At 34.4% G+C, this 17,483-nt stretch overlaps 1 protein-coding gene across 2 annotated transcripts; it reads right to left on the reverse strand.

The window, feature by feature from the left end:
* Nucleotides 1–1,782: 1,782 nt before the first annotated feature.
* On the reverse strand, nt 1,783–12,288 carry LOC11439680 (E3 ubiquitin-protein ligase UPL3). 2 transcript variants are annotated; one of them, XM_003607148.4, is made up of 18 exons: nt 11,109–12,288; nt 10,603–10,713; nt 10,364–10,480; nt 10,011–10,181; nt 9,772–9,933; nt 9,377–9,622; nt 9,107–9,228; nt 7,607–9,005; nt 6,696–6,794; nt 4,838–6,394; nt 4,512–4,736; nt 4,317–4,421; nt 3,207–3,287; nt 3,052–3,120; nt 2,827–2,955; nt 2,437–2,559; nt 2,118–2,343; nt 1,783–1,997 (listed from the first exon to the last, which is right to left on the reverse strand). In XM_003607148.4, exons 1-17 carry the CDS (start codon nt 11,970–11,972, stop codon nt 2,278–2,280), a joined length of 5,646 nt encoding a protein of 1,881 aa, XP_003607196.1. In that variant the 5' UTR covers nt 11,973–12,288; the 3' UTR covers nt 1,783–1,997; nt 2,118–2,277. The 2 variants fall into 2 exon arrangements, with proteins under 2 accessions (XP_003607196.1, XP_024636883.1); XM_024781115.1 differs by having other exon boundaries at nt 2,203–2,343; nt 11,109–11,972.
* Between the last annotated feature and the right edge of the window lie 5,195 nt (nt 12,289–17,483).

The following is a 17,483-nucleotide window of genomic DNA, read 5'->3' on the forward strand; positions in this document are numbered from 1 at the left end:
AGAGTATGTCGTAATCAATGTTCCGCAAATCGAGTGTTAAATCTCCGAGATTATCGAGTTTACATTTTTAGGTACAAAAATCGTGTTAACTCTGAGGTAAAATCGGTTTCTGGTAAAATTGGAAGGTTTAACGAGTTTGACTGAGTTAACATTCGGTAAACTCGTGTAACTCGACCGATTTGTAATGGCTGACACAATTTTTTTTTTTGAAAGATTTGTAAGTGCTGGCATAATTTTAAATATGTACAATTGAATTTTATGGGAATAACATTTTTAACAAATAAAAAATGTATATTGAGAATAATGTGTTAGAGTGTTTTTTAGTCCCTTAAAATCTTATAAATTCCATAAAATTCTTAAAATTTGAAAATTAATAGTAAAAGAATTTTTTATTGGTTTTATTTTTCTTTATTCAAACGCTAGAATTTATTTGTTCATTATTTTTATCATTCACACTTGTAAGTTTGCTCTTTTCCCCTAAAATTTATTGAATCTTTTGAAATTTTAAAATCACATGAAATCCTTTGAAATCCTTAAAAGTCTGTGTGATAAATCCTTTAAAATCTTGAGTGTATAAAGTCTTTTACATAAAAAGTCTTTTAAAATCTCACAGAATCAATACAATCTCACACAGTCTTTTAAAATCTTAAAGACTTTTTTTATTAAAATAGTCTTTTAAAATCCTAATCCAATACACCCCCCTTAGTGTATGATGCAATATGCCCAAATTTTTTATAGATAATTATAAAAACGTATATTGAAGTTAGCATGACATGATATTGGATGAACGAAAACTCAGTGTACATCAACAATAGAACAAACTCAAAAAAATTCAAGCATTCAAATTATTGATAAAAATATCTTAAACATTAAATATTACTATTTTATATCATTATTTTTTTTCATAATAGCCAACGGCTATATCATTAAAAATAATGGCTATATATCGTTAAAAAAAAAAAAATACTAATATGGACACTTTTATCTTCCTATAAATATTGCAGTACTAACTTATATTTTTTTTTACACTCTTTCAAAATAATGGCTATTATGTTTTCTTTCAATCTTCAAGCATATTTCATTTTTCTATTATCAAAAGGATCTCAACTAGTTCTTTTAAAAAAAAAAAAAAAAAACCAACTAGTGGAACCCTTCCTTATTCTAACTATTTTCAGGTGACATTTTTCGAAATCTCCAATCCTTTATGAAACATCAATTTCTAACGGTGACGGTACTTCCATGTCTCCGACCTTTTATGTTTTAATCACCGTTGTTACCTGCCGGTGATAGTTCTCAAAACCCACAACCTTTTATGTTTCAATCCCCACATTAATAATTACTTTTTTCTACAACTTTAATAATTAATATTTTTATACAAATTAATACTAGTTTTGAATCAAAACTAAAACAAGTTCTTTATAAACAATAACCATTAATGTAAAATCTACTTAGATCAACTATATATAGATTGATTAAATCCTACATAACAATTTGACCGCACAAAAAATAACTTAGATTACCCTCTTTAGTCCACCCCAGATGTTTCTTAGACATTCCAACAAGCAGTGTGGATAGCATTTCTAATTTGCTGACAAGCCAAGGTCTCAATTTTTTACTTCAGGCAAAAACAATCTAATTCAAAACAACATGAAACCCAAACTATCACCGTCTAGATGGCTTGGATGATATATGTAAGAGCGGCTAAAAAAACAAAACACTTAAAGGATACCTTAAATATATTGGATAAAAAATTTAAATGGAGCTTCTTAACCTAACAGGAAATAATGAACAAATAAAGCATATAGTATTTTAATTTATTTCTATTCCCTTTAACATCTTCCATACAAGTATGAACTACCAATAATTTGGCTTGAAAGCACGATAAAAAAAATTAGGGGGCAAAATAGCTCAACATTCCTATTTAATTTACATATTGTAACAACTAAACGAGCTCAGCAAATGCCTTTACACCTTGAAACTGTGGCGATCCGTTTTGACTGCCATTTATTGAAAAAAAATCATCAGTTATCAAACACAGAAAAAACGTAAAATATACACAAAAATAATCAACAAGCTAAGCAGCACATGCTGATGTGAATAATATTACTCTGACTCACATCGGCAACCTGAACTATGTCAAAACCTTTGATGAGCTTCTTAAATGGGGCCATTATTTGAGAAGGAAGAAGGGAAAGTACCAACCAAAGAGTAAGCCTTGGAAGTAAACCCTGATTCATCATATTAACATACAGGGTCGGGTTGGTTAGTCCAAGAAACTCATGATAAATCAAAGGATCCCTGGCCTTCATTGATTGCATACATTAGCTTCTTGTGCATAATTTCCTGTTTCAAATTGGACATCAAAGATCAGTACCCAAAGATGCTTAGACTGATGGGATTATATAATCAACAATGCTATACAGTATTGTGCCAAACCTTGGTAGAATAAGGAGGAAGCTTCAGGTAATTAGCACAAGTCATCACACTTGGCAAGTCATCATCTGCTGTTTCTGAAGGTCCGTTACCATTGGATGTAGTATTGGCTGCAGTTGACGAGAGCTGCACCAAGAAATCATATTAACACTGTACTTTTTTGTGACAATATTAACCTTGTACTTTATGTTTAGAAATTATAATAAATAAATTAAAATATGTGTAATACAAGAAATAGGGCAATAATGACCAAAGTTCAAATAACACGAATAGAGAATCAATCCCCCCACCACACACACACAAGAACAGACATTCAAGTATGAAGCACAAAATTACAGAAAATTGTGAATGAACTAAAATACTGAAGGCTAACCATAAATATAGTTTTAATACCTTTCTCACAATCGTTAATTTTGGATTTAGAACAGCCAGCCCACCAGGTGGTAGCTTAGGTGCTCCAGTAACAAATTGACAGAAGGCACGCTGCTGCTCCGGTGTGAACTCTCCCATAATTTCAAGTAACTAAAAAAGCACCATAAGGATCAGCATCAAATATATCACCCTAAATATTACATAATACACTACGCTCCTTATTATATAGAAGGAAAAGAATCATACATTCACTATTGCGGGGCTCTTGGCAGTGTACCCATGGTCAAATTTGATATGATCAGCTAGTGTCTCTGTCTGCAAACATTTAAAATTTATGATTAATTTACTGACCTTGGCATTTCAAATAATGTTGCAATAAGATATCTCAGTAAAAACAATACCTTCCATAATTCTCTACGGCCGCAAAGCAAATAATCCAATTCATGAGGCGTAAATATTTGTAAAGATGAGATGTCAAAAACCTGAATCAGCCAGCACAAGTGACAAATGTTTAGTTCATTAAATTTAATTATAAATGAAACATCAAACAAATTTTTCTAACTATCATCCTGCTCATCTTATGTATAAGAAAGGCTGGCGGTACATTACCAAAATGTACCAAAATTTGACATTCAAATACTGAATATCTCAAATCAATTGAAAAAACGAGCATTTGTTTCTATCTTCCTTAATTTGCAGGGGAAAGTGGGACCGAATGTTGATAAGTAACAGAGGAGAAACAAAAGTCTCATCATTTCCTAATAAATCCAAGTGTGAGATTTAAAGCTATATATGTGGTTGACTGCTACAGAGTTAACAAAAGGACAAAACTTATATGCATTTTCCACATGTGAAGTTTTTGTTGTTCCTCTGATAAAGAAACCGTTTTTATTTTTTATTTATTTCGAGAAGTACAAAAAAGAACTGTCTTAAAAAAAAACGCTTCTGTGAGAGGAACAGAAAAAACTGGAAATGTGGAACTGCATGTAAGTTTTGTCCTTGACAAAAAGGATAAATTTAAGCATAGAATGCTCTGCAGTTATTAAATACATGGTACCCAATTTGAAGACTTGCATCAAGTGAAATATAAACAAAAGACAGCAACTAAAGCTGAAGGATAAATGTTTGAAAAGAATCAGATTTCAGATGTCAATCAAGTTTAATTTCCGATTAAATTATTCGCAGATGTTAAAGAAAAGAAATGGGTGGGGGGTTGGGTAGCTCAAATGGTTTGAGCAAAGTGATTAAAGGAGTTGAGTTGAAGGTCCAGGGTCCAAGTCCTGGCAAGGAGAAATATACTAACATTTGTCATTCAAAAAAAAAAAAAAAGGAATGGGTGAAAATTATCAGCCACGTGAAATAAATAGATAGGGCAAAAAACAAATACCAAACTTCCTAATCAAGTTAAACAAATAACCAAAACATTTCCAAGTTTCTAAGTAGATATGTTCAGCAAACAAAACAAGGTGCACAGTTAAAATTAATTGAATTAATTAAGATCAGCCAATAACCTGATTGAACCCTGCTCTAAAGGCTTCCAGTTGGCGCGTTATTCCAGTCTTGACAGTGGCATCAACAACCATGGATATATAATCCTCTAGATTATTGAGGTCAACCTGAAATTTTGACAGCAAGTTCAAAACAATTTTCACTAATTTTCATAATAAGAAAAGTAAAAAGAAAAATTAAAGATAGTGGAAACATACAATTTCATCCCCAGGTTTCAAGGTATACTCTGGATAACCAGGAAGGGTAAAATCCAAACAGAGATCTGCAATTGGAGCTCCACGATAATGCAAATTTGATACTGTACCAGTATTACCACCACCAATAGATTCAATATTATGTTTCCGACAAACAAGGGCATTCAACTCTTGCAAAGTTTTCCCAAGTTCAGCGTCAACGTAAAGAATGTCGTGCAAATCAAGATCCTACAAAAAAATAAAGGTTAAATATTGACCAAAATAAAATCAGTTTTAAGCTCAACAATATGCATGAAATAGATAAATATCGACATTTTGGAACAACTTACTTGACCAAGAACAAGCTTATAAAATGCTACAGATAATGGCAAATCTAATAGACGTCCATCCTGAAGTGCTTTAGCAACTACGCGGCCTAAAAGCCGGAAATATTCAATCACTTTGAAAAGCTGGCTACCCTCTGACGCATCAGCATTTGCAGGCCAGGGACGAGGAAACAACCCAAGAGGAGCTTGAACAAGTTCTCCATCTCTAGCAATATTGCCTTCACTGCTTTTCTTTTTCTTTTCATCTCCATCAATTTCCATGTGATCAGAACCTGACCTCCACATTTGAAGTCCAACTTTCTGTAAGTCGTGACTTAGAAGTGTATAGAACTCAAGGGTGGGACCAAGGCCAGTGCCAACTTCCCCAAAATATTCTACTTCAAGTACAGCCTTTTGGCTAGAATACAATTCCATCACTTTAGCAGCGGAATCCAAAATGCGGTTTCGGGAGACACGAACCTTCTGGCGCTGCAGCCTTCCAACCCTAACCTCTCTTTCATTTGTTGATCCATGCCCATCGGCACCCTGCTGCTGCTGGAGCCGATACAGCGCACGAGATAACCCAAAGGCAGTTGAATAGAAGTATTGTCTTCGGATCTCAAATGGAAACAAAAAAGGACACGCTTTTGTTAACTGGTAACACCATGAGGGTAGACTCCCACTGCATAGGGCAAGGGCATCTTGTATCTGCCTGGCTAATTTTGGAGTAAGCTTGCTGCTTATAAATTCTTCCGGAGGAACCTTAGAACCTGTGGCAACGACTAGCTCATCTAAATCCAAAAGTTTACCCTCGGCAAAGCCATCAGTAGCCACTTGGGCCCTCAAACGAGGTGCAAGCTGGTTCAAACCCTCGAGTACACGGAGTAGAGCCAATATATCGTATGTGGGATTAGATTTCTCCAGCTCACAAGGCAATTCTCCTTGCAAGATACTATCTACTACAGATGTCTGATGCAGCTTGACTTCAGAACTGGAATTTGATGCAGACCCAGATTTACTAGATTTTGAAGTGTTAGAACTTGCGCCTCCTGGGGAAGCCCTATCTGTTTGGCCATCTGCCTTCTGATAAGTGATTGTGAAAATGTCGCCCCACATCCTGCTTCCATCATTCGACACAAAGTCACTGCCAGCAAATCTCTCATCATCATCGTCATCTTGTACAAGCTGTCTTTGAACTGCTTGATAAATAGTCAACTGTCTGTTCAATTGTTTCCCACCAGCAGTGAATATTAACTTTGGAGGATCATTAGAACTACCAAACAAGGGACGCCCGTGCCGGTCTCTTCCCCCTCTGATTCCTCTGCTATTGGCAGATCCAAGTCCAGCCATAGCAGCAGCAGCAAATGACATTGCACCTCGTGAGCTAGAAGAATAGCCACTCCTAAAATCTGTGGGGTCTGATCCCCTGACTGAACCAACTTTGCTACTAGAACCAGAAGCTGCATTAGTCTGGCCATCATTGGTTGCAGGAGTAGCAGTACTCTCCTCAGCTGAGTCGCCCAATTTCACATCATGTACTTTCTCAGGTAAGCAAACAGGAAGGGAGTCATCCCTCAGCATCTGCAATATAAAAATCAATGTAAGGAAAAATATCTTAGAGTAGATGCAAATGTTATCATTTGTAGTAAAAAACAACAATAGCATGTCTGTTTGATATAATTGAAAACAAAGAAGATAAACAACAGCCGTAGTTATCCTGGTGGTTGGAAAATAAAGATGTATTCTAAATTTAACATGTCAAAAGATAAAAATGTAAAAGATAAATGATGTCTGATAAGCAAACACAGGTTCATTATGAATGTTTGTATTTTCTACTCATAACTAAGAAAATCTATGCCAAAGAACACACTAGATTACATACGTCGTCATGGTCATCATCTTCATCATCAGAAATATCATCGTCATCTTCGATCACCAAAGCCTCATCAATTTCAACAGGAGATATGTCTAAATCTTCATCCTAAACACAAAACAGTGGAAAATATTGTCAACAGAGAAAAACCAGATAAAAGCTACAACTAGAACTACAATAAATTGGGAGAAATTAATTAAGCTAAGTTGATTCAAAGCACAGAATGGAAAATGTGCATAACGTACGAAAGCCCTAAGGACTGCATTTTGAGTATGTCAGAACAAATTTTCTACTCAACAGATCCCACCAACAGTTTAATGAACAAGAATATGGCTGCATAACAATTACCATGCATGTAAAATTGAAATTTAGAGTGAGTGTGTGTGTGTGTGTGTGTGTGTGTGAGAGAGAGAGAGAGAGAGGAGGGGGGATAACTTAGGGTTTGTTTGGATTGAGGGTTTAGGAGGGGAAGAAAGGGCTTACTTTTCTTTTCTAAATTACGGATAATATAAAATGTTGTTTTTAAAATAAATTAAAAGTGTGATTGAAGTATCATTTATAAAATATTATTTCAATTTTTTAAAATACATATTAGAGTGTCCGTAATTTATAAAATGATATACTTAGAAGGGCACTCCGGTAGAGTTTTAGGGGTGAATACAGCCTGAATAAGTAATTATAAATATTTCAACAATGTACCGAACACATACAACATCTAGTGTGTCCAAAGCTACAGATATTATATATCCTCAGAGGTTTCAGGACACTTTATAAGCTAGCCATGCAAAATGTAATAACGCGTCTTTCAGGAGTTAATTTGGCACTATCAAGTACTCTCCATAAAAGTATACTTCAATACAGCTGCTTAGGGGAAGAAAAAAAATCATGGCAACATGAGTCTCTAGGATTTTAAAGCATACCTCAGATGTAGAATCCCCATTTGCAGGCTTCATTTGAACATCTTTATCAAGAGCTGCTCTTCTGCGTGAAGCATTTCTGGTTTGAGGTCCTCTTGCCTCCTCTTGGGCAGGCTTTAATACAGCTTTCCCCTTACCTTTAGATGAGCTCGAGGTTTTGTCTTGAGTTGATTCTTTTTTGGAAGTGTCCCCTAAACTAGCAGATGATCTGGATCTTGTAGAATGACGACGGGTAGTGGACGGAGTAGAGGTAGAAGGAGGTGGAACACCAGCACCAACAGGACTTGTCCCAGATTCAGAATTCCCGGCAGGTGCAGTGGACTTCTGAACAGATTCACTTCGTTGGATACGAGGCCAAAGAAATTCCTCAATGGCTGCTAAACTAGCTAATGGATCAATCAATACAACATTATTTGAATAATCCTTAAGTGACTTCTCTCCCTGGGCTCGACAAAGACGCAATTTGAAGGGATGCGATAATGCGCTTAGTCCAGAGGAAAGGCGTGCACTTCCACTGGATGACCTAGGTGATTGACTCAGCAAAACAGGGAAACGCTCCATGGAGGACAAAGCATTTTGAAGCTTTTGAACCAAGACAGTCATAGGAGCTGCATCCCTATTGTCAATAGCGGTAGGCAGTGCAACAGTAATAAATAATTTAAACCTTGTGAGTGCTTGTTTGCGAAGCTTAGGCAGGTGGGTTTCTGAGGGTCTATCTTTAGAGAAATACCCACAAGAAAAATAATTTAGCAAAGCTGCAACAACACCGCTACCAATAAATTCAAAAGTGGATACACCATCTCCTTTGCCAAGTTCCTTTAGCATTTCAGATATGACCCCGATTAAACCCTCCTCCAGACCAAGTCCAAAAGTTTTAGATTTCCCTTTACCATTAGTCCTTTGGTCATCAACACCACCATTTAACTTCATGCAAAGATTTTTCAGATGCAAAAGATCGTCAGTAACACCTACTTCAACAGCCCCAGGTTCCGAAGGAAAGTACTGATCCTTGAAAGTTTTTGCAGCTGCACTAACAGATAACCGGATGCTAGAACCTGCTGTTGGAATATTCGCAGAACTTGGAGGTGAACCAACATTTACTGAAACAGGACTCTTCAAATCGTCTCCGTCAGGATTGGAGTTGCCAGAGCGTCGCCGATTACGCCTAGGGCGGGATGATGCTCCAGGCATAGAATCAGTATCCTTCTCTGCTGAAGATGCTTGTGTAGAGACATTGGTTGAATTTCCAGGCAAAATAAGTTGGTCCACTGCATGGACGACACCTTCTCTGATAAACATCTTAGAGAATGTCTCGGGCAGCTTTTCCATAAGAATTTCAGCAATTTGCAAGGCAGGTGTCAATACATGTGAATCTTTTGATGCCAAGACTCCAGCTAAGAAACTATATGATCAAAGCAGCAATGAATAAAATTTCTACACCAGTAAAACATTGATAATAATAATATGAGGCAATATCAACCCAGGAATCAGATTTCAAGATACCTTGATATATTTGTCACGCTTAACAAAGACTGGATCATCTCCGATGGGCTGAAATACATCAACTTTCCAATGACCGAAAGACATTTGTGACGAACAGGTATGTTGACACTCGAACCATATATCTGTTTCAAACGCACGCCACCATTATCAGTTATCAAATAGCCACATGAGGAAGCAAAAGAGCAATTTAACAAAAAGCCACCAAATTTTAAAATTTGACAAATGTATGAAGCAAAACTTATTCATGTAATCAATGCAATAAATGTCGACCTGTATTAAAACGGGGAGGAGATCCATCCCAAATTGCCCAAGTAGCTCAGGTTGCTCATTTAATAGCTTCTCACGAGCCGATATCTCAGGAACATTTCCATTTGTGTCTTCTTGTTGCACAGAACTGCCGGCAGGAGACTTTTTTACAACAGGCCCCTTCACAAAATTGGTGCTGACAGGGAGGGAAATAGTTCCTTGCGGCAATGGAGGGAGAAGCTCATTTGTCAGGTTTACAATCTCAAATATCTGTGTATTAGAGAACATAGAATAAGAATAATTCCATCTCTTAACAATGCCAAGAGAACTGAAAACAACAAGAATCTAAATAGTGAATTAAAGGTGAAATGTGTCATATGAATCGATGACACGGAGAATAATTCAGAAGTAAACTATACCTGCTCCGGCGGCCTACTTAATGCAGGAGAAACAGAATCATTAGAAGAATCTCCAGAACCAGAGAGAATATCTTTAAGAATACGGCTAATTCCGAGAAGAAGCAGAGTTTTAGAACCAAGAGGAGACCCGCTTGCACAAGTTGAAAGAAGTCGGATTAAACCCTGCATATGCCTTGAAGTCAAAAACCAACAACGATAGCACAACGCATTGGACCTAAAGGAAGAAAAAATTCACTTACTGTATATGTTGGTGTACTGAGAGAAGCCTGTCCACCTCCAGAACTGCTGTTAGAAATGAGTGAGGCAGCTTGTGTTACCAGTCCATGATTGCATAATTCATCTAACTTGTCCGAAGATGATGCAAATGCTTCAGCTATTCGAGTCAAACAAACAGAGGCATGCTCCAGGACCTACAAAAATTAAAATTGCATATAACGAATATATAACTAAATTTATAATATGGATTATGGGGAACAAAATTTTCCTCGGATCAAACAAAACTTTCTAAATAGTTAAAACTCTATTGATGTAAAAAGGAAAACTGCAGTTTATATTACATAAAAAGTCTGATAATAACAAAACATAAGCTTACCTTGGCATCATGGTACTGAAGGAGGTTAGTCAGAAGAGGAACAGCTTCCATCACAAAGTCAGATGCATCTGAAGGAAGCTTCTTACACATATTTGCAGCAGTAGACAATGCAACACGCTGAAACATACAATTAATGTCAATATATGCTTCCTAACTAAACTGACTATCACCAAATGAGTTGTGACTATCTATAACATATCATAACATCATCTAAATGTAGGTATTCGCTGATAACTAACCTGAACTCCAGTTGAGAAGAAGTCCAAATAAGACAGCACGGCCATGAGAGCCCCGGCTCGTAGGCATGCAGTTGGGTGCTCCTGGGATATCTTCTTTAGAGCTTGAAGGGACTGTTTATATTAACAACCACCGCAATGAAACAATTAAAAATCTCATTTGCATTATCCATATTCACCAATAAACAAATGCATATATCCTATAACAAAATAAGATATGACCAAGGAACCTCAAAAGGCATATATCCTATAACAACATAAAATATGACCAAGGAACCTCAAATTTCATAATAGTCCTAACAACAATTAAACATCTTAATTCTGCATAAAATATGTAATCATTGTTCCAAATTCTCAATGCAATTTTCACTAACCACAGAATGGTCATGAATAACAGTGCTAAAAACAATTAGACGTCTCTTTAATTCAGCTAAAATAACACATGTACCAAATTCTCAATGCAGTTTTCACTAATCAAATAACATTCATGAACTAGAAAAGAAAACAACCTGCTCAGCTAAATCCATATACTCTATGGTAAGCAACCTCGCGCAGAATATTGAAACAGCTCCATAATGCACAACAGCAGCACACGACGAAGGCAGCACATCACATAGATGTGTCAGCGCCCTCGCTGCAAGCAGCATTATATCAGGATTACTCTCATGATTCAGCAACCCAACAAGCACTGGCACAAATGAATCAACCGAAAAAGTACTCAATGAATCCTCAGTCCCAATAGATAGTATTTCACAGAGCTGAGTCAAAGCCTCAACTTGTCTCCCTTCTTCCCCTTCAGCCCTTAACCCAAACAAAATCTTCTTCAACCTCCCACTCTGATGAGATGAAGAGCCCATTCCAGATGATGGTAGCAAATCATCCAAACCAGCACCGAGTTTGCGAAGCAACCCTTGTAGTGCACTGCTTGCAGATGTTAAATTCTGATGCAATGTTCCAACACCACTGTCACTATCATCATCGTCCCCATCACCAGCACCAGCTTCAACATTCAAAACCAAACCTTTCTCAGCATCCCTTTCATTCCTAGCCCTAACATCGTGTTCCTTCTCTTTTCCCTTATCCGAATTATCCCTTTCAGGATTCTTTCCGCGGCGCCGCGAACCGGATGATGATTCATTGTTCGAGTCCATAGGAGGAGGAAGAGTGTTCTTTGTTCTGGAAGCGCGTGTACGAGTATTGGTGGTTGGCGTTGGTGTAGCAGTGGCTGTTACGGTGGTTGTTGCGGCGGCAGCGGTGGAGGAAGAAGAAGAAGAAAGACGAGGACGTTTGGTGGAACGAGATTTGGGAGATGATGAAGAGGATGAAGGGGCAGCTGAGGAAGCCTCCGCCCGCTTCCGACTACGAGTTTCCATACAAAAACCAAACCACCGTGCAATTCGTGAACTCGCTCACGACGGAGCGTTAATTACACGCGATAATCAATTATCATTCAAAGGTTCAGATCGATGGATCGAATCTTGGTTGAATTGAATAATCAATCGATCGATAAAGACGATTGAAAACCCTAGAATGAATGAATCGTGTGAGTGAATTGAATTAACGTGATGTTGATGAGATCGATTTTGGGGAAAGTGAGTGAAATTGAGAGGAAATAGGGTTGTTGAAGAAAACCCTAAATTGGGGAAAGGGGAAGAATGAATAAAAGGGTGAATGAATGTGAGAGGCTTTTTTTATATGTAAGTTTCTTGAAGAGCTTTTTATTTTTATATTTTTTATTTTGTGGGATGGATTGGTCCCTTTCGATAAACGGAATTCAGCTGGCTCGATAGTACAAGTGTAACTGTAACACAGCGTCGCGTGTGGTTTGGTCTCATGGTTATTATGTTGTAAAAAAATAATAATTACTAGTTTATGTATATATAAGTTTAACTAAAATAAAATTCTACATACCTTTTACTCAAGGCTAATTGGATTTATTTATTTTATGTCATGTATTCTAGTTTATTTTGAGATAACTAAAAAGTATCTCAAAATCAAATTACACATGTGAAAACTTATGTGTCTTCAAATCTACGTCGTTATGTGTACTTTTTAAACTACTAATATTTGACAATGCATTAACCCTCTAGAGTTTTTCAAAATCAAATTCTATGTGTGAAAGAGTGTAATTAGAATATCTTTATATTTCTTTTGTATAAGAAAAGTATATTTATGTCACTAACCATGCAGCTTAACTACACTTGTTTGTGCACATTGTAAGTACAAGCACAACCTTCACGACACACATATAAATTTCACTCAAAATAATTTGCAAGATTAGGTTATACCTTTGCTCCAAAAATCATCTCTATGATCTTTACTACTTCTATGTTAAAGTACAAAATATTTCTATTTGATATAAGAAAAGGTCTCTCAAATATGTGAAGTTTGTGTTCTCGGGAAATAAGTCAAGAGTAATTCTCTTTTCAAAGAAATTAATTAAAACTCTCTTGAATTTCTTCACATAGATTTATTTAGAATCTTATCAAAACTACAAGTTTTATGGCTTTGTAATAATAGATAAGTATTATCCAAAAATCATTTGAATTCATTTTTAAAAGCTTAAGGATGATTCCTTAAAATCGTTTCAAACAAATTCTTTATTAAAGAGTTCAAAATGAAAAACCTCAAATTTCATTTATGTAAGGAATGACCATAAAATTATCTTTGACATGAGTTATCTTGTTCAAGAAAACTTTCGATCAAAATTATAATCTTTGAAAAGTGTTATGAATACTTTTGGAGAAAAATCATGAACAATGCATCTTTGTTTTCCTTACTTTATTTTATCTGAAACATATCAAGGCTGATCCTAAGTCATGATTAAATGACTAAGTTCTCAAAAACCAATTTGAAAAGCTTACATGAGAAAGAGTAAAATAAAAATTATTCTTATAACATGAGAAAGATGATCATTCTAAAGAAGGAGATAAAGCTATTAACGATCAACCTACTTCAAAAGATTATGCTTATTGATGTTTGAAGCTCTCCATCCAGAAGGGTAAAGGTATGAGAAAGATGAACATGTCATTTTCATTGAATCTCAAATAAAAGTCATCCAAAAAGGTACACTCATTTATAAACTTTATAATTCTTGCAAATTGGTATGCAATGTTATGTTATGAATGATTGGATGCTCCAAGAAGTGAACGATAAAATCATTTTCAAATATGTGTGAATTCAAACCTTAATTATTTTTACTCCTTTCATAAAGACATGGCATCAATAAATATCTTTATAAATCATATTTGATGATTAAAATTGTTGCATTATTTTTTATGTTTGAAGAAGACATGTTAAGAATGCATTTAATATGAATTTGTGCGTTCTAAATTGAACAAAGAGTTGGTGTTATGTAAAGAACAACTTTTACATAATACTCTTTATTTTTAAACTCATCTCTTATGGAATATCTTGATGAATATTAAATGATTCAACGTCATTTTGACGAAATTCATCTCTTGACTTCTTAAATGAAATTATCTTTATGTTCTTAAAATACATTTATAGATAAGTTATTGTTGTAAAATCCAACTTGAATCATTTTCATTTTTAATGGTTCATCTAAAATTGGTTCCTAAATGACATGTGATGGTAGACCTTAGAATTGGATCATAAAAATATTTTAATTGTATATTTCATAATGGTCTGAAATTTGATGGTGTTTATGAAATTTATTCTACTTTATTCATTAATATATTCATTTCTTGACTCTTAAGTGATGTATGTTGAATTTGAATTTTCCAAATATTTTAATATGGATTATGAAAATTTCATTCTCCAATCATGTTTTTAAATGGATCCTAATTTAGGATTTATCTCTGAATTTGTTTTAAAAGAAACACACAAATCGTTCATTTGTTCTTGAACTTTTTAAAGTGTCGAGAATGTTCTCGTCACAATGATCAAGTAAAAATTTGCATGTAAAAGCCAAAAGAATTAACACTTGTGTAACTTCAGTTTGACAATGTTTTAAATATATATTGATTGTATTGTTGATCAATATCTTTCAATGTCAATGTCTTGTTTTTTTTTTTTTTTTTAAATGTCAATGTCTTATTGAAAACATATTCTTGATCATGACATGAATACTCGAAAAGTAAACGAGTTAGTCTCTTAATTATAATGCACGTTAGACTTGAGATTCAATACAAGAAAATGTTAAAATATATGTAAATCATATGATGTTCTTACACAAGTATGATATCTAAATATGTATATTACAAATCATATGTTGTTCTTACACAAATATGATATTTATTAATTATTTTGACAACATAAATCATATGTTTTCGCATATTTATGATTTATGTTATTTAGGAACATAAGCAAGAAATAATTAAATATGATGCATGAACATATGATCACAATACACATGTTCAACAACAAAATCGTCATCATTTTCGTCTTCATTTTTCGTAAATGCATTTATCATCAATATCTTCATCATTTTGCATGTAATAATTCAACAACATAATTCATCATCATCATCAACAACAATCAATTCAAGAATCAACAAAGTTCAAAATCACATTATCGAAATTAAGTTGTTATTCCCGTCATATATATTAAGTTGTTCTATTTCAATTAGTATCAGTTTTAAATTATCAAAAATAACGCACTTCAGGATATTCAGATTATCCTTTCTCAATTTACTTGCTAAATCTTGTAGCAATATACCCATTTTTACCACCTCTTTAACATCACCCTCATCTTCTTCAGATTTATTTATCAACATCTTTCATTCACATAACAATATATCCAAGTTGTATTCTATGTTCACAACTTCATTATTAACAACTTTTTGATCCACTTCTTTGATTGCCTTGAAGAGATCAGCCATACATGCCCCAATTATTTTGTTCAACAAACATGCATTCCATGTGTTGATATGAAGTTCCATGTTGCTCAAATTTGTTCGGAGTTCATCCTTTCTTGGCATATCTAGCGATGCGCGATTTTCATTTATCGTGGTCATTTCAAATCGCAAATTAAAAACATCATCATCATTATTGTGGTCCTGATGCTTGGAGTCACACTCAATTACTATAGGGCGATGATACGTGCGATAAGTTGGTAATACGTGCATGTGTATGTCACGGAAATGTGTGCGTCATTCCTTTTGCACAAAAACTCTATCCAACCAACTTGCATTTGAATTGGAATAAAATATATATTTTGTGTTTGATAAAGAGTTCACCAAGATACAGTTTATCCCTCCATTCTATTATATATTTGATCGCATCACGAGATCTTTTATCAACACTAGGAGTCACTATATAGTTTTTTATGTGTTTAAAATCCAAATTTGATTGAAATCACCTAATACCATTAAAGGATATAAAGGCCGAAGTTTCAAAATCGTGTCATATAAGACATTTCTTTCAACAGGTACAAGAGAAGCATAAACAAGGATCAATGAGACGCCAAAAAGCTTACATTTTTATGTCATGTAATTTACCTTCAATCACCAACCATATGTTGCCAACAATATCATTTACGGTGTTTTCAAGCTTGAAGCAACTCTTGTCCCAACCAAAGATCATTCCACCGCTCATTTCTCTAATTGTAAATTCTTCGTATTTAAATGATATCTCTTCCCACCATGTAGAGAACAATGTTTTTGAGAAATTGTTGTGTTTAGTTTCTACCGAACCGATAATACAGTGTTTGGTTTCAAGATACATTTCTTTCAATTGACAGGCTTTTCCATCAGTCCTGATACTAATTCCTACCTCTTTCTCGGATGACGTCTTATCGATTATTATAATTATCTCTTTCTTTCTCCTTTACAACCTTCAATTGTTATTATTCTTCTTCTCAATTTTTATTATTCCATCTCGCTCCTCTTCAAATGAACGTTTGTACCCTTTTTTCCGTTTGTTGTTTTACTTGAGTCAATCCTTTTGTATAACCCTAGTTTATCTTACCCTAATTTTTTATTTTTTTAAAGTTATGGTTATTTTTAAGTATAGGCAGATCAATCCAAAAAAACAAATCAGAACAACAATGGGTTGTTCTAATTTCAGGGGACAACGGATACCACATGACTCTGAGTTATGTGAGACAATTAGGTCACAAGTTTCTGCTTGTTTGTGAAACTCTTCAGAGAAATGAAGCATCCAGATCTCTTTCTAAATTGGAAAAAGATGCTTGACAGAGATCTTGTTTACATGTATTTATAATTTACGTGTATTTATAAACATGTTTACATGTTTTCAATATACAAATCTTTAAAAACAATGTCATATAAACACCTATTATCAATAAAAATTATATAGATGTTATCAATATACTAAAATTATTTGGTCATTTAGTTCACATTATCTTAGGTTTATCGTATGTTCTTTTTTTATTAGTTTATGATTACGTTGATAAATAATGTATCAAAGTTATAAAATAGTCTCTGATTGCGTACACGTTAATTAAAATACTCTTTGACGTTAAAATAGTTTTGTTAGTCAAAACAATCTTCGATGTTATAGCAGTTTCTCAATGTTGACAGGAACTCTTTTTTACAAGAATTGTTATGACAATAAATAAATATTAATAGGGATTGATATGATTGTAAGTAAGTACATTAAACTAATTATACGACATTTTTAACGAAACATTTTAATGCGGTAAACTATTTTGATTAACGAAATATACAATCAATGACTATTTTGAATTTTCAATGCATTAAGGGGTTATTACAGCTATTCGTCACACATTCAGGGATTGAAATGACTTTCACCTCTAAAATCTGAAAATTAAGTTCACGACTTGAAAACATGTGGAGTCGAGATGGAAAGTAAAAAAATAAAATAGTATTTATGTGTTTGTAATTTTGATATATTCACATGTTACATAAAAACGGTGTTTCACACGTTTAACTCCCAGAT

This window comes from Medicago truncatula, chromosome 4 (genome assembly GCF_003473485.1).
Source record: "Medicago truncatula cultivar Jemalong A17 chromosome 4, MtrunA17r5.0-ANR, whole genome shotgun sequence".
Classification (NCBI taxonomy): domain Eukaryota; kingdom Viridiplantae; phylum Streptophyta; class Magnoliopsida; order Fabales; family Fabaceae; genus Medicago; species Medicago truncatula.

What these genes read in the sequence shown, in the direction of transcription:
- LOC11439680 (XM_003607148.4), bottom strand. Translation starts at nt 11,972, where the DNA reads ATGGAAACTCGTAGTCGGAAGCGGGCGGAGGCTTCCTCAGCTGCCCCT. An exon ending in TCTTCTCAACTGGAGTTCAG is followed by an intron (nt 10,481 to 10,602) that starts GTTAGTTATCAG and finishes TGTATGTTTCAG; the next exon opens with CGTGTTGCATTGTCTACTGC. An exon ending in TAAGTAGGCCGCCGGAGCAG is followed by an intron (nt 9,623 to 9,771) that starts GTATAGTTTACT and finishes TCTAATACACAG; the next exon opens with ATATTTGAGATTGTAAACCT.